Here is a 24,288-nt window from a genome sequence, read left to right as displayed (position 1 = left end):
TACATTTAAATGAAGCATTGGGAGCTGGAGTTGGGGTGTGACTTAAAGGGTTCACATTTGCCTGGTTCTCCCAGACAGACTGCGTGATGCAGAGCACAGAGAGCCAAATGTGTTTGTTAAGGCAACTTCTGCGAAAGCACTGATACTTCTGATGAAACAACCTTTACATTAGCAACTGCAGTGTCTCACGACTTTTTCCCTAACCCCTAGTCTCAAGTAGACACAAAGTTACAAAGTGATAGAAATTTTCTATCCTGGTGCTCACAATAACTAAAACCTTAATATACATATATTTTAGTTTGTTCATTTTTACATTGCTTATGTGGAGACCTTTCAGCCTACTTAGTCTAGTTGACTAAATGGAACAACAATATCTGATATGTAGAGCCCACTGCACTATAGCATGAACATAAATTTTACAGCTTCTCCCTCCCTTCCCCATTTTGTATTTGAAATAATGTCTGAAGTACTAGGGTGTTGTACCGTGTTAGCCATTATGAATGTAGAGAAAAGCCAAGCAAAATGACACCTTTTATTGGCTAACTAAAAGGATTATAATATGCAAGCTTTCGAGGCAACTCTGGCCCCTTCTTCAGGCTTGCCTTGCCTTGGCTTTGGAAGAAATACTTTATCAGATGAGAGAGAGAGGCTTTAGGTTAAATAAAATTGCCAACAGGAGGCAGATATTTAAATCAAAAGTTGTTTCTTTAGAGAAGAAATGTAAATAACAAGTGATCTGATATTAACATTATCCTTATTTACTCCAGCTTTTGACAAACAAAAAGTTAAATGGAAGAAAAAAATATTAAAACCTGCTAGTTCTGCCATTTAAAAAAAAAAAAACTTGTCATGCAAGCAAAGTAATATTTCATTATATGAATTGAGCTGTACAGAACTATTTTGGTTTATCATTTTTAGGAGTAGAAGTGAGCATGCAGGACATTTCTTTAGTTATGCCCCCATATTTTAATGTTTCTAATGTATTTACTGTTAAAGTTTGTCGTTTCGGAGAGAGTTTTTATTAGTTTGTCTCTGCTAGACTTTATTAGAGTCACTACTATTGTGCGGCCCTCATTGAACATGCACATATACAAATGAGAACTGATGCTAACAATTTTGAGACCAACTGCTTTATAGTGTTTACAGTACATTGGGCAATTGTAGATGAGCCCCACTTTATCATTTTTCTGGACATTCTGGATCACATGTCAATTTTGCTGAAAGAAGTCCTTCACTTCTTTATGCTCCTATTAATTAATTGGGGCAATTTTAGAGGCCAGTTTAGTTGTGTATTAGTTGGTCAATGTACTATACCACAGTGGTTCACCAGGGAGTTACTATATGCAGAGATTTTGGGACTGACCAAGCATATCCAAATCAAGTTTAACACTGTCAATAAATACTATATGTTGTATTCATGTTGCTCTGTTTTGTTTATAAACTATGCAGAGCAATAATGAAATACATGCAGGCTCAAATCAGTCAGATTAAGATGTCAACAAGGACTTTTTAGAAGCTGCTTGTACATGTTTTACTTAGAGAGCCTGGTGGATTTTTTCCTAATACAATTTCAATTCAATGTTTTTTTTTTTTGTTTTGCTTGTTTGCGCATAGAGCACCATAACAACTTCTCTGGTAAAATAAGAGTGCAAACTTTACAAATTAAGAATTGCATAATGAGTACACATAGAGACACAGATTTGTTTCAACAGACAGGAAAACAAAGTCGTTGAAACTGATTAACATAATTGAACACAACTATATTATTTGCTGAACTGTTAATAACATTGGAATCCTGTATTTTGGAAACCACTGTAATTTTGCTGGTAATTCAAATGAATAGTTCTTACAGATACACATGTCTCTTGAATCCTCACAGCAATGGTTTAGAAAACCTTGTCTGGCATATACAAGGATTTAGAAAGTGTTTAGAAAATTCACTGTTTATCTTTGAAACATGTGACTTTGAAATTTGCTTTTGCTCCATACAATTACCTAATTGTTTTACTTTACTAGTGCCTTCATAATTGCTCAGATGCTGCATTCAGATTTCGCAGAGCACTCAAACAACACTCAAATAGAACAGTGCACACGTAGTTCAGCCTTTTTGCTGCACGAATTCAAGTAACCTTCATGAAAGCAGTAAATATCCAGTTACCTTTTTGCATCCATTTTTACACCAAGCAAGTGCATTTTTGTATGTACACATTCTGACTGGCATATTAACATAACATCGTGGAAGTCTTTTTGAAAACTAGGTAAAAGTGTGAATGGTTGCTAACATGTGCTATTGAAATTGAATAATTCACTATAGTGGATAATTGATAGTGGATACAATCTGATGGCATCTTCTTCTGATCTAAATACCAAACTTGAATTTCGCACACTCCCCAATCCCCCTTTTTTCTGGAAATGATTATTATTGTAAGTGTAATGGGTGCCCTTATCCTTATAAACAACCAATAGCCATTAAGTTCTGTCTGAAATTCTAAATATTGTCAAGCTTGTCTCTACAGTGATTCTTAATGTATTATAATGTCTATATATTCAGACATCATCCTTGATTTGTGAACTTTTTTTTATATAAAGTCAGTCATACTATTAAGCTAATCACCATTTTACCTGATATTTGTAGTAATAGTTTGTAAAGTTTATCAGTTTAACATAAAACCTGGTGAAACTACTTTCAGTACTTAGTGAAACAGTTAGTTGATCTAACAATGATTCATGAAAAAAAAAATGTTTTAGCTCAGCTTTTACTCTTCTGTTTTTGTAGTGCCTGACAATGACAACAAAGCGCAACTTATTTGTACGGCTGGTGCCGTGTCGCTGCCTACGGGGGGAAGAAGAAATCATTACCAAATTGGATTATTCTCACTGCAGCCTAGAGCAAGTGCCCAAAGAGATCTTTACTTTTGAAAAGACTTTAGAAGAGCTGTATTTAGATGCCAACCAGATAGAAGAGCTTCCTAAGGTAAGACTTTTATTTTTTGTTTTGTTTTAGACAGACATCTAGTAACATGAAATGACCTAAATATAATGAGCAAATGCAGGGAAAATTTTAAAAATTAAGAGTAAAAAATAGTTTTTGGCCGATACAACTTTTTATTTATTTTTTTTTAAATAAAATTTCTGAGATACACATTTTATTTTATTATTTTAGAGTACATAGTGGGGAAAAAGGTACATACATTTTGTTAAAGAAAATAATGATATGTATTCTACCAGTATTATTTGTTTAATAACTGGCAAAAACAAAAGCTGAAAACAAAGATGGTAAGTACAGCAAACAAACTTTTGTCATAAGAGGAAAAGATATAATTTCACACTTTGCTTATATTTCTTGTGCTTTCCTGCACAGGGATTTTCTGCAACTGTAAGGCTAAAAATAGTACATTTTTAGGGTTACTTTGAACAGTCAAATTGTTAACTATAGTACATTAGTTTTTAAAAAACTTTTTAATAATAAATGTTGTATATAGATTAATAAACTGGGTGCATTGACCAAGGAATTCAGGTGATATGCTGAAAGTAACTCTTCATTATTGTGTTTTAATGTCTGCACATTTTTATATTGCTATTCATCAGTTATGAAAACCAATGCAGAACACCAGTGCAGAATACATTTCCTAATACTGCTCACACTTTATTTGTTGTGTAGGAAATGTGCATGATGTGAAAAGAACTGATTGATTGATGTTAATTGCTTAATAATCAGTGTTACCTTTGATAATTAAAATTAAGCAATTAGAAAAAAACAGTAGGATGCTTACCCTGGTATGCCAAATTAATGTAGTGAGTGTGAAGATTTTAACTTCTGCCTACCCAAGGATCTCAGTTTCCAGCCAGAATGCCAGACATATGATGAGATCTATACAATTTATGCACTAGGTTAATACATTTCTGAAAGTCTGCATTAAATAATTTTGCTTTCTCTGTTGTTATTTGGATGTGGTGATTGACTAATTTTCAACAGATTATCCAGGCACCATCTATTCATAACATAAAAATGTGTGTGTAAATATGTATGTACTCTTTTTACTAGCAAAAGGACGAAATAGGCAGCAGAAACAGGGAATGCAGTATACCATGCAGTGCATACCCAGCATATACAGTATGTGGGATGAACATCTAAAACGCAAGTAACATGTATACAAGAACATCTCAAAGCTGTCAGAAGGAAGCACCAATGGTCTCTGATATATGCATGTGCAATTTCAAATACTAAAAGTGCCAGAGAGCAGGCTGAATTTTGTCTATCAAATAAAAATGCCATTAACAGACACTTGAACATGATCCCAGCATATGCAGGCTTAAAAAGAAGAGCATCCACATTTTAAGACTTTATGAACAGCACCCCTCGAACCCCACCTTTTTAATCCTCTCCCCATACCCCCCATACCTATCTATCCCTCCCTTCCTTATTTTCTTTATATAACCTTTGATTCTGTATGTCTAATCATTTTCATCTGATGTTGACTTCTGGTATTGGTTGAAAATTTTGGAATAAAAAACTATTTTAAGATAAATGTATCATTTTCTCCCTTTGTCTATTTCTTGATACAAATGTGCAAACTGTATCTATATAATTATACACACACACACACACACACAGAGACAAGTGGCAATTCCAAATGATACAAAACATAAAATATTAGTTGAACTTTTTCTCTCCCAGACAAAAGACATGTAAGTGATGATATCTGATATTTCAATTAATGTGGTCAAGATGGATAAGTTCTTTAGCTAGTTATTAAGCATATAGCATCTACACCATGGTGTCCATTTGTGTGCATGTGAGTTGCTACCCTGAACTTTCCTGCTAGTTTTAGGAAGAAACTTGTAAGACTTATCCTTCATAAAGATTAATTCCCTTCTTTTTACATTGAAACCAATACATTTCAATATATTGTGTGGCTTTTTCCTAATTATTGTTACAGTTAATTATCAAAATCAAAGTAGGTGTGCTTACATTTTGGTGTAGGTGATGCTTTGGTCCTTTCGTGGTTGGCATTCTCTACACAAGTGGAAGAATCTTAAGCACACATTGTTTTCTTTGTTCAGGAGCTGTTGTGCTTTTTTGCGTTGATTGCACCTTCTGATTGAGGGCAGTACTGCAGTTTTCTCTTTAAGGTCTTTACATACAATGTACTGGGCTGATAGCAAAGTTATATACCTGGTAGGCATCTAGTGATCAGTTAGCTCCTATCGTTAGCAAGAATAATATGTGCCTTTTACATATGGGTAATTCCAAGTCAAATGATCACACTTGTGGACGTCATCGTCACAGATTTTAACGAAACGTGTCATGCTGAGTTTGTCAAATTAGTAACCCATGGAACTGAAATTTGCTAATGTCTTTAAGCTAAAAAAAGTTTGAACATTTGGGTAGGGGGGGATTATGACATTGACTGGCTATATCTCCCTAAATATAAGTTGCACAGAAATGGTTCTCATATAGTGTTAAATCTCTTTTCAGCTCTATATTTTGTGTAAATACTGTGCTATCCCTAAAATGAAAAATTACCATGTTATGGGTGATTTTAACATTAAAAATGGAATAGCAAAATAAACCTATATTTTAAAATTGTTCAATTTTTTACTAAAGCTAGCTTATAATGTCAAACATCTCCAGAAAATTTGGTCTTTGGTTTTGGAGTTGTTACTAAGATATTTATTACTTTTCAGAAGTGAGGATTAAAACCACAAATTCCTTAATTCATTACAATGCTGCTGAATAGGGTTATTAGGGTTCATAAAAACTAAGACTAAAGCCAGTAGTAGCGAGAATATAATTTTAATAGAAATAAAAAATAAATATTACAGTTAAAAATAAATTAAAAAGACAATAATGCCAAAGTATCTAAAACAAAAAAGAATTAATGGTATTGATAATGACACTTAGAAATCCAGTTGTGAACTCAGAACAGCAACCATTAAATGTTAATTTTATTCAGTTAAAACCCATTTCCTGGGTTTTTCTGAAAAGCCCCATATGGAAATGAAGTAAAACATTTTTATGTTTTTATGTGCCAGGCTTGCTCTGTTCTTTGAGTACCGTATCCTGCAGCAGGGAGGAGATGTTATTATGGTGCTGATGTAGCAGGAATGAAATACCCTGACACAAGCTTGGCCAATGTATGAAATTGTACTTTCATCATTTGCCTGTATGATCTGTGAAAATGAGCATTGATAAATAATAAATTACATTTTTCATTTCTATAATATTCAAATAGAATAACGCTATAGTCTTTTTATTTCAAGGTGAGCTAATATATATATATATATATATATATATATATATATATATATATATATATATATATATATATATATATATATATATATATATATATATATATATATATATATATATATATATATATATATATATATATATATATATATATATATATATATATATATATATATATATATATATATATATATATATATATATATATATTATATATATATATATATATTATATATATATATATATATATATATATATATATATATATATATATATATATATATATATTATATATATATATATATATATATATATATACACACACACACACACACACACACAGTGGGATGCAAAGGTTTGGGCAACCTTGTTAATAGTCATTATTTTCCTGTATAAATCGCTGGTTGTTACGATACAAAATGTCAGTTAAATATATCATATAGGAGACACACACAGTGATATTTGAGAAGTGAAATGAAGTTTATTGGATTTACAGAAAGTGTGCAATAATTGTTCAAACAAAATCAGGCAGGTGCATAAATTTGGGCACCGTTGTCATTTTATTGATTCCAAAACTTTTAGAACTAATTATTGGAACTCAAATTGGCTTGGTAAGCTCAGTGACCCCTGACCTACATACACAGGTGAATCCTATAATGAGAAAGAGTATTTAAGGGGTCAATTGTAAGTTTCCTCCTCCTTTAATGTTCTCTGAAGAGTAGCAACATGGTGGTCACAAAACAACTCTCAAATGACCTGAAGACAAAGATTGTTCACCATCATTGTTTAGGGGAAGGGTACAGAAAGCTGTCCCAGAGATTTAAGCTGTCTGTTTCCACAGTTAGGAACATATTGAGGAAATGGAAGACCACAGGCTCAGTTCAAGTTAAGGCTCAAGTGGCAGACCAAGAAAGATTTCGGATAGACAGAAGCGACGAATGGTGAGAACAGTCAAAGTCAACCCACAGACCAGCACCAAAGACCTACAACATCATCTTGCAGCAGATGGAGTCACTGTGCATCGCTCAACCATTCGCACTTTACACAAGGAGATGCTGTATGCGAGAGTGATGCAGAGGAAGCCTTTTCTCCGCCCACAGCACAAACAGAGACGCTTGAGGTATGCTCAAGCACATTTGGACAAGCCAGCTTCATTTTGGAATAAGGTGCTGTGGACTGATGAAACTAAAATTGAGTTATTTGGGCATAACAAGGGCGTTATGCATGGAGGAAAAAGAACACCGCATTCCAAGAAAAACACCTGCTACCTACAGTAAAATATGGTGGTGGTTCCATCATGCTGTGGTGCTGTGTGGCCAGTGCAGGGACTGGGAATCTTGTCAAAGTTGAGGGACACATGGATTCCACTCAGAGTATCAGCAGATTCTGGAGACCAATGTCCAGGAATCAGTGACAAAGCTGAAGCTGTGCTGGGGCTGGATCTTTCATCAAAACACTGCTTAAAATCCACTAAGGCATTCATGCAGAGGAAGAAGTACAACGTTCTGGAATGGCCATCTCAGTCCCCAGACCTGAATATAATTGAAAATCTGTGGTGTGAGTTAAAGAGAGCTGTCCATGCTCGGAAGCCATCAAACCTGAATGAACTAGAGATGTTTTGTAAAGAGGAATGGTCCAAAATACCTTCAACCACAATCCAGACTCTCATTGGAACCTACAGGAAGCGTTTAGAGGCTGTAATTTCTGCAAAAGGTGGATCTACTAAATATTGATTTCATTTCTTTTTTGTGATGCCCAAATTTATGCACCTGCCTGATGATGTTTGAACAATTATTGCACACTTTCTGTAAATCCAATAAACTTCATTTCACTTCTCAAATATCACTGTGTGTGTCTCCTATATGATATATTTAACTGACATTTTTTATCGTAACAACCAATGATTTATACAGGAAAATAATGACTTTTAACAAGGTTGCTCAAACTTTTGCATCCCACTGTGTGTGTATATATATATATATATATATATATATATATATATATATATATATATAGGGTGGTCCAGATCTACTTATGCAATTTTTATTATGCTATAACTTAAGTTTATTACATAGAAAATCGCCCGAAAAATCCCAGACCATCAAGAAGTGTGCGAACTGACGACATGAAGAATCGTCTTCTCTCCGAACTGGAATCATCCCTGCATCAATCAGTCATCCAGATGAACTGGATCTGCATAATTTGATCTGGACCACTCTGTATATGGTGGTAGTACAATAAAATGAATGTATGATTAGACTAACTATTTTAGGTTAAACTATATAGCCTAACCAATATAACCAATATATTTTTTTTATAATAATTACATCATGCTTGAAGAAAGTGTCTGAGCTGACTCTTTAAGCTTGCATATTGTAATTGTTTTAGTTAGCCAATATAAGGTGTCATTTTGCTTGACTTCTCACTATAAAAAAAACATGTAAAAAGTTTTGGTTTTTTTTGGCATGAAAAATTACTTTGTTTTAAATCCCAAAACTATAATAATGATACAAATAATAGTAGTAATGATGAATAAAAATAATGATATGAAATGAACAATAATAATGCTTCTATGATGCCAAAACCATATATAATCTTAAAATGAGTTCTTTGAGTGGTAAATCTTAAAGCTTGGTAAAAGACACAATCCAACATCACAGTCAGGGCAATAATGACATGTTTCTTATTGGATTTTCTTCCCACATTTACCAGTTTTTGAACAGCACACTACACAGGTATGAGTTGGATTTTGCTTTTTTTTTTGGTGGTGGTGGTATGTAATCAATAAAATGTCTGCCAATAAGACACTCTGGATTGATGATGTGCTGAGTTGACTGCGTCTCCTTATGTGGTAGTGTGGATGGTGGATGTATGGCAATGATATGTTCCACAAGCTGGCGACTTGTACGTGACAGCACTTACCTTCTGTAGGAATGAATAGGAATTATTAACATAGATGGTACTTTATTATAATATAGAGTAGTAATTGATTGCCTACTTACAAAGCTTTAACAGGACATGTTGCTTACGCTGCCTTTTTTTTTTTTCTGTGAAAATGAGGGGTAAACTTGTGCTCAGAAATTTTTATGTAAGTTACATTGGAAGATCTCTATTAAATACTGATGAATCAGAATCATTGCAAAAAAAAAAATGAAAGGGACAACTGGGCCAGTAAGGGGTAACCTTTAGCTATCTCCTTGTACAAAATCATGTTAGACTTATCAACCATGCATGATGACTTTTGTTTCTGTGGATGGGAACTGGACAAATGAGTCCGAAGTGTATGCAAGAGCAGGCAGAAGCAGGATGTGTACTGCAGGAGTACATGGGCATGAGTATAAAAAAAAAAGTTCCACGCAGACTTCTACTACAAGGCAAAAAAAAAAAAGGCACATGAAATTCCCATTAGTGCAGCACTTGCTTTGGGTCTAGGACTGTGAAGTCTTGGCATTGTGTGTTCTCTGAAGGATGGCACTGTTTCAGTTGGCACAAAAGATTAGTGGCATTTCCTGTCTCTGTGGGAACATTATTTCAACACAGTTTTTACTGCACGCTACTCTGTTTGTTGTCGATCTGTAAATGACCAAAATATCTCCACGCTACCGAATTCCTTGGACCCTTCTTTTCAACAATGTCTTTTGATCCTTGGGTTGTGTCTTTTGAAGGTTTTCATCAGTAACGCTGATTTTTTTTTTTCCCCCACCAAATTTTCTTTAACGGTTTCTGGCGTCCTTTTCTCTTGCTCCCACTCCTAATGTACTGCCGTGCACTATGGAGTAGGGAATACATTCCCAGGTATTCGGAAATCCCCGATGTCATTCCTGGGAATCCCAGGCTCCCAGGAATGACACAGTGCACGGGCATCTCACATGTGAACAGTTTTAGAACGACCGATACTTATTTTTAATAAAGCTACTGTAATATGTTGACAACGATAAAAGACTAACCTTCTCTACAAGCAGTTCATGCTGTCATATAAGTACATGTATCTAGTTAGTTGCGATAATAAGAGCGTAGAAAACACAACATGTCCAGCGTGCGGTCGTCCAGGCAAGAGCACACCTTCGTGCAGAGTAAGCCAGCCACTGAGAAAGCACTCACTGCCTTCACTGAAGTAGGTGACACAGTCATCAGATACTGATACACTTGTTCTAAACAACGCCCTTGCTTGCCATTGCTCTGAAACACCGCCATTTCAGCTTTTACTGAAGCATCCAGTTTCTTATCAACATTCTGTGATGGCAAGTTTCTTGGCACAGATAATGTGGATGTAACAGACTGACGCATTGCAATTTCAAGTTGCTGTTCAAAGCTGTTGTCTGATGAAGTGCAAACTGCAGCAGTGGCGTCAGTTTCTTCTGGTGTTGTGTATGTTGCAGCCGAACTACTGCTGTCAGTCTGTCCAAGTTGTGTTACCAGACGACGAAGGAATTTTCGGATGACGTCATTAGATGGTACTGAGAACATGTCTGTAGTAGCCGTCTTTCGTGCAGAAGCTGTATGCAGATACTGGAGAACAGCAGCATGTAATCCTTGTCTGTCGTTTATTCTAGACTCAAGAACATCTGCCAGAGTCTTTGCAAGTTCTGAGCTCTGCTTCTGTAGCTGGACATTGCAGAACTTCAGAGCGCTTCTGCACTGATCAGATTCGTTTCACGCCTGCACAGTGCATTAACTACAAGCTTCAATGGTTCCAAACTGGACACCATTTCACTGATAACTGTGAAGTCGACGTCAGTTAAGTGTAACTGTTGCCACAGATCAATCAGTGCCTTTTGTATTGGACTCCGCAATTGCAGAAATCTACTCAACATATCAACCAGACTATTCCACCTTGTCCTGCAGTCTAGCAGAAGACCAATTACCAGCAATCGGATCGTTTGACCGTGATCCATTACCAGATGCTTCACAGTTTCAGCAGAATTTGGCAAATTTGCGAAACCAAGTGCGGACAGTGCTTTGCGTAAATCAGCTGACGAAACAAATATTCAGAACAGAAGTCCATCTTGAGCCATCATTCGTGCTAATACTGCCTGCAATGTACTTTCGTTCTTGTTCTGCAGATATTTCATCATTGGCCCCACTGCTAATGCGCTTGGACGTCGTTGGTGTATCGTCATCATCCTCTGGTTTTCGTTTCATAAGTTATTTGATGAACTCTTCTCATATGCTCATGTAATCCCATTGTTGAGCCGCCAGCTGTTTTCAAAATAGTTTTAATCAGTTTACACTCAGCCGACTGGCCTAGCTTTTCGCTCAAAAAATGCTGCCAAACTCCGTTGTTTTTAAACTTGACAAACTCAGCCATTCGTACGAAGCTTTCAACACAAAGAACTGATGTTCCTACTGCTGACTGGACCCAAGCTGTGCTCCAGTTGGAAACTTGACACCAGCCTGTATGTCAACAGCACGTGCCACAAACGTCAATTAAGTCTGCCCCGTCCCGACATTCGTGAGCTGCAGAGTGAAGACTCCTCCCCCTCCACTGTGCTCAGTCTTAGTGGGAGCTGGGAGACTGACTGCTGCTGGTCTGTTATTGACTGAATTAATCAGCAACACACTACACCGTGGGCCAAAAAACGGTGCACCTTTATTATTTTCAACTATAACTCTGTTATTACTTGATCGATTTTTACACTTTTGCATGCTATATATGCGAGCTTGGCCGTTCCCGTTCACCCAGGAATTACAGCAGTTTTGGAATGAAAAATGTCCGGGAATCCCGGGCTCCCGGGAATAGATTCCCTTCTGTGGAGTTAGATTACTGCCAAATGTCGGAGTGTAAGGAAAATGCATCTTGTAAGTGCGAGTGATATTTTGAGCGCATTTACAAGTGCAGTTTCACTCTATAGTTCATGGCTAGTGCAGCCCAAACATTAGCACGTGTGCTGCTGCTACTAGGCTCAGTACTGTGTGCGTCAGCCTAACCTGACATGGCTGTAACTCTTTTATACATGATGGATTCAGCGTGGTACTACTGTCGTTATCATTGTTTTTTCATTTTGTCTGTCAAAACATGGATGAAATAAGTTCTATTGACTTTCTATCAATCATTCGTTATATTTATTTCAAGGAAAAGTTATTTTGCGATAATTGTCTTTACTGTTTTATTGCCCAGCCCTAGGATATGGTAAGATTAAGTGATTATTTTGGGCGTATGGGTGGCTTATATTGCATTTACAAATTATACACTCAAATATACAGTTAGGTCCATAAATATTTGGACAGAGACAACTTTATTTCTAATTTTTGTTCTGTACATTACCACAATGAATTTTAAATGAAACAACTCAGATGCAGTTGAAGAGCAGACTTTCAGCTTTAATACAGTGGGGTGAACAAAACGATTGCATAAAAATGTGAGGCAACTAAAGAATTTTTTTACACAATCCCTTCATTTCTGTGGCTCAAAAGTAATTGGACAATTGACTCAAAGGCTATTTCATGGGCAGGTGTGGGCAAGTCCGTCATTATCAATTAAGCAGATAAAAAGCCTGGAGTTGATTTAAGGTGTGGTGCTTGCATGTGGAAGATTTTGCTGTGAACAGACAACATGCGGTCAAAGGAGCTCTCCATGCAGGTGAAAGAAGCCATCCTTAAGCTGCGAAAACAGGAAAAAAAAATCTGAGAGATTGCTACAGTATTACGAGTGGCAAAATCTACAGTTTGGTACATCCTGAGAAAGAAAGCAAGCAAGTACTGGTGAACTCAGCAACGCAAAAAAACCTGGGGCCTCATGTATAAATGGTGCGTACGCACAGAAATATTGCGCAAGAACTTTTCCACGTTCAAATTGCGATGTATAAAACCTACACTTTTCCACGGTACCTCGTACCTTGTCATACGCAAGTTCTCTGCTCGGTTTTGCAGACAGCGTCAAAGCAATGCTACTGTTCCTGTGTGGTTACTACTTATTTTCCTGACGCGGCTTTATAAATACACTGAAACTAACCGCATATTGTTTATCAGTGTAATGCATCTGATTGGAATTAACTTGTAACAATATAATGGTATAATAGTATTCCAAATACCATAACTGCTTTAGCGTTGTTACTCTAACTGCACCTTCTTCTTTCAGCTGCTCCCGTTAGGAGTTGCCACAGCGGATCATCTTTTTCCATATTACTCTCACTGCACCACTCGGAGTATTTATATCACTGTATCTGAGTGTGAATCACAGCACCAGCTGATCGGAAAGAGAATTATCGTTATACAGCTTCAAGCACACGCTACCTCAGCCACAGCAAAACGTTTCAAAGCCTTTCCTGTACGGACCTCGCGGTTCAAAAACAGTTTCATCCCAAGAACTTCAAACGCACTCAATCAAGTGCTCCTTGTAGAACTGTTTGTACTTATAAGTACAATTACCTCACTGTAAACTTGCACTACAGTTATAATATTACACAACCTGCGGCACTTTATAAAGCGTGTATTTACATATGATGATGATATCATTTTTAAGATTAAATGCAGCAAAATATGTTTTATTTTATTATACAGATAAAACTATAACTTCATTTAAATAATCTGTATTCTTCACTGGGACTGGCGTAAAGGATGAAATAATTAAACATGTACTACGAAGATATTTTAATGTTCCTTAAACGTTTTGAAGAATCTGTGCTCTAAGCTTACAGATGGCTTAACGTCTATTACAGAGCTGATTGTGTGGTGATCGGTTACTTGGAGAAAGAAAAGCAAGGACTGCAGGAGCGGCCATGCCAGTATATATCTATACTAATAAAAGGCAAAGCACTAACTGACCTCACTCACTCACTCACTTACAGGTAGAAGGCTGAAATTTGCAAGGCTCATTCCTTACAGCTTACAAAAGTTAGGCAGGTTTCATTTCGAAATTTTACGCGTAACGGTCATAACTGGAACCTACTTTAGACCATATATATGGCCATAGCCTGCAGCTCGGTCGCCATGGGAGGCGTGATGATGCGGGACGGGTGAAGGACTTTGCTTATGCAAACGAAGATGAGATGGTCTAGTGTTTGGCACAAACTCAGTGAAAGTGCGAGAGAAACTTAAGTGCCAGGTCTTAGCTAACATTAAATAAAGCCCTGGACATCTCAAGATCACACAAGAGAGCGGATCACGTGAACTGACTGTGAACGCAGTACGTAGAGAACAAGGAAGAGCTCCAAACAGCGCTGAACAAAAAACGTATTACACAATTGAGAAGGCAGCAAAAGAATATGAAGCAAGTGTTGCATAGAAGCATAAGTTCAGCTACTGCGGAAACAAAGCACGGTGTAAACCTTAAGTTTAAATTAAGTTTATAGACACGCTGGCGTTTGTCATGCCTACGACGAATACGATATTCGTGAGATACAAGTTTAATGAGAAGACACGAGGTATAAACAAGACTTTGGATCACTTTCTAACGGAGATAAAATTGCTGTAACGGAGTTAAACTTGCGGGTGAAGGACTGTGCTTATGCAAATGAATAGGAAAGCAAGGTGTAAAGCTTTACTTTAAATTAAGTTCATAGACACGCTGCCGCTGGCGTTTGTCATGCCTAAGACGAATACAATATTCGCGAGATACAAGTTTAATGAGAGGACGCAGGGTATAAACGAGACATTTGATCACTTTGTAACTAAGTTAAAATTGCTGGTGAAGGACTGTGCTTATGCAAACGAAAATGAGATGGTCAGGGATAGAATAGTGTTTGGCACAAACTCAGCAAAAGTGCGACAGAAACTTTTAAGTGCCGGGTCTGAGCTAACATTAAATAATTGCTGGTGAAGGACTGTGCTTATGCAAACGGAATAGAAAGCAAATGTTACGTTATTTTTTAAAATTTTTTCTTTTTCATAACTTCTTTAACACACTTCTTCTGTGCTGCGAAGCGCGGGTGTTTTGCTAGTTGAATATAAAACAGAAAGAGAAAATAACGACACCGCTAAAAACGCAGCGGCAAATTACGACAAAAGTTAAACGCTTGTGTCATGAGCACGAGGCGGCAATGCAGTGTCTGCAACGGACGTGGCCATCCACCGTGCATAAGATACCATATTGATATTGGTGGGCGAAGGGGCCACCGATTCTTTCTCTGCCCAGGGCCGCCACAAGCCTAGAGCTGAGCCGCCTATGAGTACAGCTGCAATACATAATTTCATCAAAGGTCGCGCACAATCACTGCGCTCTGAAGCCCATGTTTAATAACGTGCGTTAACTCCTATCATCATGAATATGATATTACATAAACATCTCAGTATTTTAGTTATTCAGAGAGCTATAATATCATGAATGTAATGGATGCTGTGTCCTGTTGGAGGAAGAGAGCCAGTTTAAGAAGCAAGTAGTTATTTACACACACAGAGCACATAGAAGATCACATACAAAACAAAGCATTTAACATGCTATACTTTAATTACGATGTGATTTGAGAAACTGGTTAATTAAACGATTTTAAGATGAAGTTTATGATTTTCTACTTTAATGACAACACAAACTACATGATTAAAATGGAAATTTTGAGATTGAAGTTGACATTTCGTGTTTTTTCCCCCACTGTGTGCCCTTTTTTCTCTGTACCCTAATAAGCTTTCATATGACACTCAGACAGTGGGCTACAACTTGCCTTTTAATGGCGACTTTGATATGTGATTTCTTTTTTAATTACGGCACTGTGCGACTTTGTGAACGTGAGCTTTCAAGTTTCTCCAACATGCTATGTCACTTGATCAACTTCCTTTTGTTGATTATACCACTGTTTAATTAAACAAATAGTATGGTTTTTTTTTTGCCTCCACTTGGTATTCGCTGAAATTCTTATTTTCCCCCGTGCTTTTCCCATTGTCTTTTCACAGAAGGCTGAGCTTACAGGCGATTTATATTAATTTGCATATTCAAAGAGGCGTAATTCTGGGAGGAGTTGGGGCGTTACATGAAGCACGTGCACAAGCGTTACATTTCACGCTGACTGCGATTTATTTAGCGGAAGAACGTGGAAGTTGGAGTATGCACAGATTCCTGCATCTGGATTCTTCTGTGCGTAAGCACATTTTGGCTTTTGTGCTTATGCCATGTTATAGTGCGAATACCACGCACGGCGTTATACATGAGGCCCCTGGATGTCCACGGAAAACAACAGTGGTGGATGATCGCAGAATCATTTCCATGGGGAAGTGAAATTCCTTCACAACAGCCAACCAAATGAACAATACTCTCCAGGAGGTAGGCGTATCGATATCCAAGTCTACCATAAAGAGAAGACTTCATGAAAGTAAATACAGAGGGTACACTGCAAGGTGCAAGCCACTCACAAGCCTCAAGAATAGAAAGGCTAGATTGGACTTTGCTAAAGAACATCTAAAAAAGCCAGCACAGTTCTGGAAAAACATTCTTTGGACAGATGAAACCAAGATCAACCTCTACCAGAATGATGGCAAGAAAAAAGTATGGAGAAGGCATGGAACAGCTCATTATCCAAAGCATACCACATCATCTGTAAAACATGGAGGCAGTGTGATGGCTTGGGCATGCATAGCTGCCAGTGGCACTGGGACACTAGTGTTAATTGATAATGTGATACAGGACAGAAGCAGCCGAATGAATTCTGAAGTGTTCAGAGACATAAAGTAATGTCTCCTCGATCGTGGGGGTTGCGTTCCAGAACCCCCCGCGATAGGTGAAAATCCGCGAAGTAGAAACCATATGTTTGTATGGTTATTTTTATATATTTTAAGCCCTTAGAAACTCTTCCACACTGTTTATAAATATTCTCTGCACAGTTATACAGTAAACCCTTGTTTATCACGGTTAATCCGCTCCAAACAAATAAATGAATTTCCACAAAGTAGGATTCTTTATTTATAAATCTAATATTTTCGCACTTAGAGCATTGAAAACCTTTTTACGACCTTCTAAATGCGTTTTTTAACATTATTAGATCCCTCTAGACATGAAATAACACCCTTTAGTCAAAAGTTTAAACTGTGTTCCATGAGAAGACAGAGATGACAGTTCTTTCTCACAATTAAAAGAATGCAAACTTATCTTCCTCTTCAAAGTGCGGGTCAGGAGCAGAGAATGTCAGAGAGAGAGGGAGAGAAAAGTAAACAATCAAAAATCAATAGGTCTGTTGGGCTTTTATGTATGCGAAGCACCGTGGTAAAGCAGCCGCCATGAAGGATTAATGTGAAGGTAGTCTTTTCAGCATTTTTTAGAGGAGTGTCCTTATCTTCTAAGCAAACAGCCACTGTGCAAACAGCCCCTCTGCTCACACCCCCTCCGTCAGGAGCAGAGAATGTCAGAGAGAGTGAGAGAGACAGAGAAAAGCAAACAATCAAAAATCAATACGGGCTGTTAGAGCTTTTAAGTGTGCGAAGCACCGCGCGGGAAGCATATCGTATATCATTGAGGAGTTTTATTTAATACGTAATACGTGCTCTTTTTGGGTAGCTTCTCAGCCATTGGCCAATAGCATCCCTTTTATGAAATCAACTGGGCAAACAAACTGAGGAAGCATGTACCATAAATTAAAAGACCCATTGTCCGCAGAACTCCGCGAACGAGCGAAAAATCAGTGATATATATTTAGATATGGTTACATTTAAAATCCGCGATGGAGTGAAGCCGCGAAAGTCGAAGCGCAATATAGCGAGGGATCACTGTACTGTCTGCTCAAATCCAACTAAATGCAGTCAAATTGATTGGCCGGCGTTTCATGATACAGATGGACAATGACCAAAAACATACAGCCAAAGCAACCCAGGAGTTTATTAAACTAAAGAAGTGGAAAATTTTTGAATGACCAAGTCTGTCGCCTTATCTTAACCCAATTGAGCATGCATTTCACTTGTTGAAGACTAAACTTCGGACAGAAAGGCCCACAAACAAACAGCAACTGAAAGCCGCTGTAGTAAAGGCCTGGCAGAGCATTAAAATGGAGGAAACCCAGCATCTGGTGATGTCCATGAGTTCAAGACTTAAGGCTGTCATTGCCAGCAAAGGGTTTTCAACCAAGTATTAGAAATTAACATTTTATTTCCAGTTATTTAAGTTGTCCAATTACTTTTGAGTCCCTGAAATGAAGGGATTGTGTTAAACAAATACTTTAGTTCCCTCACATTTTTATGCAATCGTTTTGTTCACCCCACTGAATTAAAGCTGAAGGTCTGCACTTCAACTGCATCTGAGTTGTTTCATTTAAAATTCATTGTTGTAATGTACAGAACCAAAATTAGAAAAACATGTTTCTGTCCAAATATTTATAGCCCCAACTGTACCTCCACATTTATTTGCTTAGTAACTAATAGTTTGTAATTTGAATTTAACAGTAACCTTTTTGCCCAAAAGTTAATTATTAGATAGAGTTGTGGTTTTCTGTTTTGTAATTTTTGCAGTTCTGTGATGAGCCCTGGGATCCCAGATTGTTCCCCAGATAAGGCTTTGATTTGTACTCCCAAAGTACTTTTTTTATACACTTCTTAATATTAAATGATTAAATTCTTTGTCCAGAACAAGTGGTTGGGAACACTCTTTACTTCTTTTGACATACTGTGATATTAGAAGTACATTCACAGGACATAGGGGTGTGTTGCATAGCTCTTTCTATGAAGCATATTAGCACTAGTATCCTATTCTGCTCAGGGTTTTGTTTGCAAGTGTATCAATCAGTGTACACACATAACTGAATTATGGTAATATTCCCAGTTAAGACAGAAACCTGTGGGTTTTTTTTTTTTTTTTAAATCCACATTTACATGGGCAAGTAATTTTCAAGAATTCTCCTCTGTCAGAGTAATCAAACATTATTAAACTCTGCCAAAAAGAGTTTCATTTTGTCATCAGTCACTATTAATCAGAAAGTAAGCATGACACCTGTGATAATTTCTTTGTGTTTTTATAAATATGTTTAGTCAAATTTACGCTTTTTTTTTTTATAGGTTTCTTTTACCAGAATACACACATCACACTTTTTCTGCTTGGCTGTGCAATTGAGCAGTGCAAAGGACTCTGCTTATTACCATATATCCAATTCTGATGAAGTAGTAATAATGTATGTATTTTTACTTCAGTATTGCATAGGGCTGTGCGATATGACCAAAATCTTATATCCCGATATTTCATTTCATATCCCGATATCACGATATAGTACATTTTCTTTGTATTCAGTGAATAGTTTATATAATCACCACTCCTTTTTTTTCATTTAAATTAAAAAAATTAAAAATGAGAAGTACTCAACTTGTAATTATTTCTGTTCTTTTATTTAGAACATTTGAGCAAATGTTTGACTTAGAATGTAAACATAAAATGTTAATGTATCAAATATAAAACACTTTTCAAAAACAAATTACTAAAGGCACACGTGTCTGCGTGGGTTTCCTCCGGGCGCTCGGTTTCCTCCCACAATCCAAAGACATGCAGGTTAGGTGGATTGGCAATTCTAAATTGGCCCTAGTGTGTGCTTGGTGTGTGGGTATGTTTGTGTGTGTCCTGGGGTTGGTTGGCACCCTGCCCAGGATTGTTTCCTGCCTTGTGCCCTGTGTTGGCTGGGATTGGCTCCAGCAGACCCCCGTGACCCTGTATTCGGATTCAGCGGGTTAGAAAATGGATGGATGGAAATTACTAAAGGCCCAATATAAAATACTGCTATATAAAATGCCTGACATAAACAAAATGTGAACTGTAGCAGCAATAACTCTCACAACATATATTAAATATAAAAGGATCAAAGCACTAACAACTAAACTATATAAGGCCAATAAACCCTTTAAACAAAATAAATACAAGTCTAACAACTGTCAAAACCAAATGTAAACATTGTACTTCAAACTGTAGCAGCAATAAGGCTTACGACAAAATTATATTAAATATATAATATTAAATATAATATTTTTTAGGCTACATTCTAGTAAAATGTTAATTTGCACATCGTAGTGTGGCAAATCTCCGTTAATGAGTTACAGCTGATCGCCCCGTGCGTGGGACTGGACGGCGCTAACGTGTTGATGCCGTCCAGCCCCAAGCACGGGCGATCCGCGTAACTCGTTAACGGAGATTTCCGTTAATGCAGTTGTGGCGTAAACGTAATGTAGCGTTCTGTTCTGCAGTTTGTGTTCTGTGATTTACATCCCTCTCAGTTATTTATTCTGTTGTCTCTGTTATTTCTGATGGACTGTAATAGAGTGGAAGGTAAAGGTGGTTCCGGAGGGGTGGGGAGGGGTAAAGCGCTGTGAAAAAGGAGGAGTGGACGACGATCTTGTCACCCCTAGCTAAGAGAGTTTGTTTTTGGATTGCTGTCTGTTCGGCGTGGTTGTGGCCAACAGCAACCATTTTTTTTTGTTTGTGTTTAATAAAGAGGGAACTAAACAAGTGACCGTCTCGGATCGTCATTACGTTTGGAAGATGCTACAGTAATTTTAACAAGATTAACGCTGACAGCAAACGCTGCAGGGAAAATTATGCCTTAAGCAAATTGTTTTGGTAGCAATTAATCTTCCAAGCTTTTAACATGCTCGTTTAAATACTACCTTTACAACTGTAATATCCTACGTGGCCTGCCTCTCAGTTGTAAACTCTCTGCATGCTCGCTCACGTGCTTTTTGCGGAGGTGGCAGAAGAGGTTTGTCGTGTTGGGGTCTGTGGTAGCGATCGGTTTGCAGCATAATTTGCACAGTACTGTTTTCTGGTCCGTGTCAGACTCTTCAAATCCAAACCATCTCCATACTACAGAGGTAGCCCCTCGTTTAGGAACAAGGTCCTTCTGTGTGGAGCTACCTGGTGTTGCCTCGTCTTCATCAGCCATGCTAGTGTGTCTGCATCCACGTGGTGGCCATCAAAACAATGAAAAAAATATTGCCTTAAACAGTTTATTTTGCGACACCACGAAACAAACTATAGCGTAATGTGCAGCGATAGGCGTTTTCATATTGTCATCCGATATATATCGTTATATCGAACAGCCCTAGTATTGCATTAGGTTACTTGTTACTTTTAACAGGTTACCACGCTACTTTCGAGATTGTGTTGCTGAGTTTAGCATTGTACATTCGGCTCATCATCACAAGTTTAGCGATTTCTGAAATGCAAAAACAGATTAATATAGCCAGGAGAAGGAATAATGTGATCGCCCAAACATTTGCTTCTGGAAAAGTATTTTGTGAAAGCTTCTACCCACTGCTGCTGAAAGTATGTGCAGAGCAAATACATGTGCAGGCTGACAGAGTGCAATGGACATGTGCAGACTACACAATCTTTAACAATAACCGATAAAGGGGTTGCATGATCACATAAATGGATTATTTGCAGAGAAATCTACCTCTTTTAATCAGGTTTCTCTGAGGCCAACTACCCGATTTCCTTAATCAAAATAAGGGATTACATGGCATTTTAGAAATTGGGTTTCTGTGAATAATCAGGTTATTGTAGTGCATGTAAATGTGGCAAATATATGCTGTTTTCAGTGAAACTCCAGATATAGATTTTAATGCAGGGTGTGTCAGTGATAAAGCATTGTGGGAGAGTCCTTATTTAGATAAGCAAGTGATTAGGTTATTAGCATGTTTCAACTAAGCATAGTATGAAAAGTACATAATAAGGCGAACCATACACTTCTTCTGCTCAACTGAAGTAAGATAATGTCCAAATGACTTTGAATCTCTAAATAAGGAGACTCCATCTGGTTATGTTTACTTTGTAGCTGCTTTTAGCTTGTCTCAGGTCAGGAAAGTGGTCTAACTGCAATTGTTAGAGCTGAACAGAATATTAAACCACTGCCCATTGAACACCCTTTGTTCTTTAACTGTTTGGATCTAAAACTGTTTGCAGAGTTTTACCCTATCCTGTTCATAATTCTTTTTTTTTTTCCTTTAAAATGCAGTGAAATTTTCTTAAGCAATCTCACTGAATTACAAATTCTGTTAAATGCTATTTCCCAAACCTAGTAATATCTACGTTGATATTCATCTATGTAATTTTACAAATTAATTCCTATCCCTTCTAGGGTGTTTTGACTTTAGTTCAGTATGTTAATTTTTCTGCACACTCTTAGGTCTCTTAATGGACATAGTTTTGCACATCTGGCTTATTTTTTGGCAACACTGATTTAGGCCTATCATATCATAAGGCAGCATTTGTACATCTCTAGTGTCTCTACCTGTCTTTAACCATTAAAGTTACATTTCTTTCAGAAATCTTAAAATTATCTGTACCTCTTCATTTTTCTTCTGTCTTCGTCTTTGCCCTTAATAGCCACAATTAATAATCTCAGTGGCTGATATAACTCATCCTTTCATTTAGTCTTAGATGAATTAGCCCTTTTAAAACACAGAGGGGTCCCTATCAAGTTTTCTGCTCTTTAGTACACTGTAGTTGTGTTCCGTGAAATTATGTAGCCCAGTGCCTTGAGAAACTGGCAATAAGGCTGGTCTTATGATGAATGCCCAGGCTTTCTATCCCCATCAAAGGGCTTACAGAGATACACTAACAGGAGCCAAAACTGAGAATTATGACAGAGATGATTGAGATTCCTGTCAATAATCAAGAGATTTTGTTCTCTGTTGTTAAGAAGCCTTACATCTTGCACTTTTATCAGTTCTTCCATGGGAGTTTGTGAAAAATTCATTTACATTTTCTATGACAAAATTAAAACCCTAAATAACTGGTAGTGCTATATCATCATCCACTTATATTCCTCCATGTCTTCCCGTTCTGTCCTACTCCTTTCACAAATCTGTACTAATTTCATTTTCATCCATCAGTGATCTTCTCTGTTAAATAAGGTTTACCACCTGCATCCTGCCTTAACTGTTTTAGTTGTCTTTTGTTATGTCATAATATAATAAATATGCACCTTAGTTTTTTGGCTGTGTGGAACGAAACAAGTGTGCTTTTATTCAAGAATAATTTGCTTATAAAAGCACACTTGTTTTATTATACCATATCTTTATTTGATAACTAACGATGCCAGATATGGTATTTGGGGTTTGGGGGCGTGAATGTTACTGAGGGAATAAAACTGAATAAAAAAAAAAAAAACCTGACTTTTACAAGTACCAAAACTTTACACAGGCTGTTAAGACTCAAATTTTTGTGAGATTTTTTTTTTCCGTTCTATTCTTGATTAAAAGCATACTTGCTTCGTTGAATTGTTAGAGACTCAAATCAAATGTACGTTTTTATAATATAACTAGCAAAATACCCGCGCTTCGCAGCGGCGAAGTACTGCCCTAAAAGTTTTCTTAAGAAGAAAATTAAACCTTTTTAAACTGAGGGAAAATATACCAATAATTATTTGTTAAGGATCTCTTTGTATACCACATTTTGAGTTCGGCCCTCCGTTTGTAATATGACCAAGCTGTGTGCTGAGCTTACTCTTAAGCATGCAATGTACAGTTGGCCATGTGAAAAGCAATCTTGACTCAAATCTCACAGCTTGGATTGCTGCTGTCATAATTGGTTTGAGTTTCATGGTTTGTTTCAATTACAACAGTATTTGTAGGACTTGTGTTGAAGTGACATTCAGCGTCTGTCAAGCGTTGTAAGTATACAACCAGTTTCATCGATAACTTCACATCCAGCTTTTGAGAGTTTAAACATTCATAAACATCAAAGTTTCCACTACTGAAATCGTCACCTGTGAATCTAAGATGTTTAAGAGGCATTGGCGGTTGTCGAAAGGTGTAAAATATTTGGCCATTTCGGTACACTTGAAAGCGACAACCAAACAATTCAGCGGCAGCCATCAACTCACATGCAGATGCATAGGTGAAGGGCTTAAGCATTTCACTCTTATAGTGCTCCTGTGTAGTATAATTATCTCCTGTACCGTCATCAGTCCACACCTTGAACCTGTCCCAGTCATTCAATACATAAGACACAATGTTCCTCTGGATATCAAGAGTGAGCCTGATATGGCCGTGCAATATGTACCAAAGAGAATGGAAAAGGTAGGGGCCATCTCCGGGCATGGAAAGCACTCAGTAAGTGACAGTTGTTTGATCGATGGTGATCACCTCGATAGACATGTTAATGGGGGTACGGTTGGAATGATAAAGGAAATGGGTAT

General features: G+C 37.2%; 1 protein-coding gene across 4 annotated transcripts in view; it reads left to right on the top strand.

Moving 5' to 3' along the window:
* Positions 1-24,288, top strand: part of erbin (erbb2 interacting protein) — a 313,904-nt gene that overhangs the window by 148,285 nt on the left and 141,331 nt on the right. For all 4 annotated transcript variants that reach the window (XM_039758666.1, XM_039758665.1, XM_039758667.1 and 1 more), the window contains one exon: positions 2,777-2,974. In XM_039758666.1, coding sequence (XP_039614600.1) covers positions 2,786-2,974 — 189 coding nt within the window. In that variant the 5' untranslated portion in view covers positions 2,777-2,785. The remainder of the gene's footprint in view (positions 1-2,776; positions 2,975-24,288) is intronic.

Source organism: Polypterus senegalus, chromosome 7 (assembly GCF_016835505.1).
Source record: "Polypterus senegalus isolate Bchr_013 chromosome 7, ASM1683550v1, whole genome shotgun sequence".
Taxonomy (NCBI): Eukaryota; Metazoa; Chordata; class Cladistia; order Polypteriformes; family Polypteridae; genus Polypterus; species Polypterus senegalus.
The sequence above is the reverse complement of the archived record's forward strand: the minus strand, read 5'-3'. Positions and strand labels throughout refer to the sequence as shown.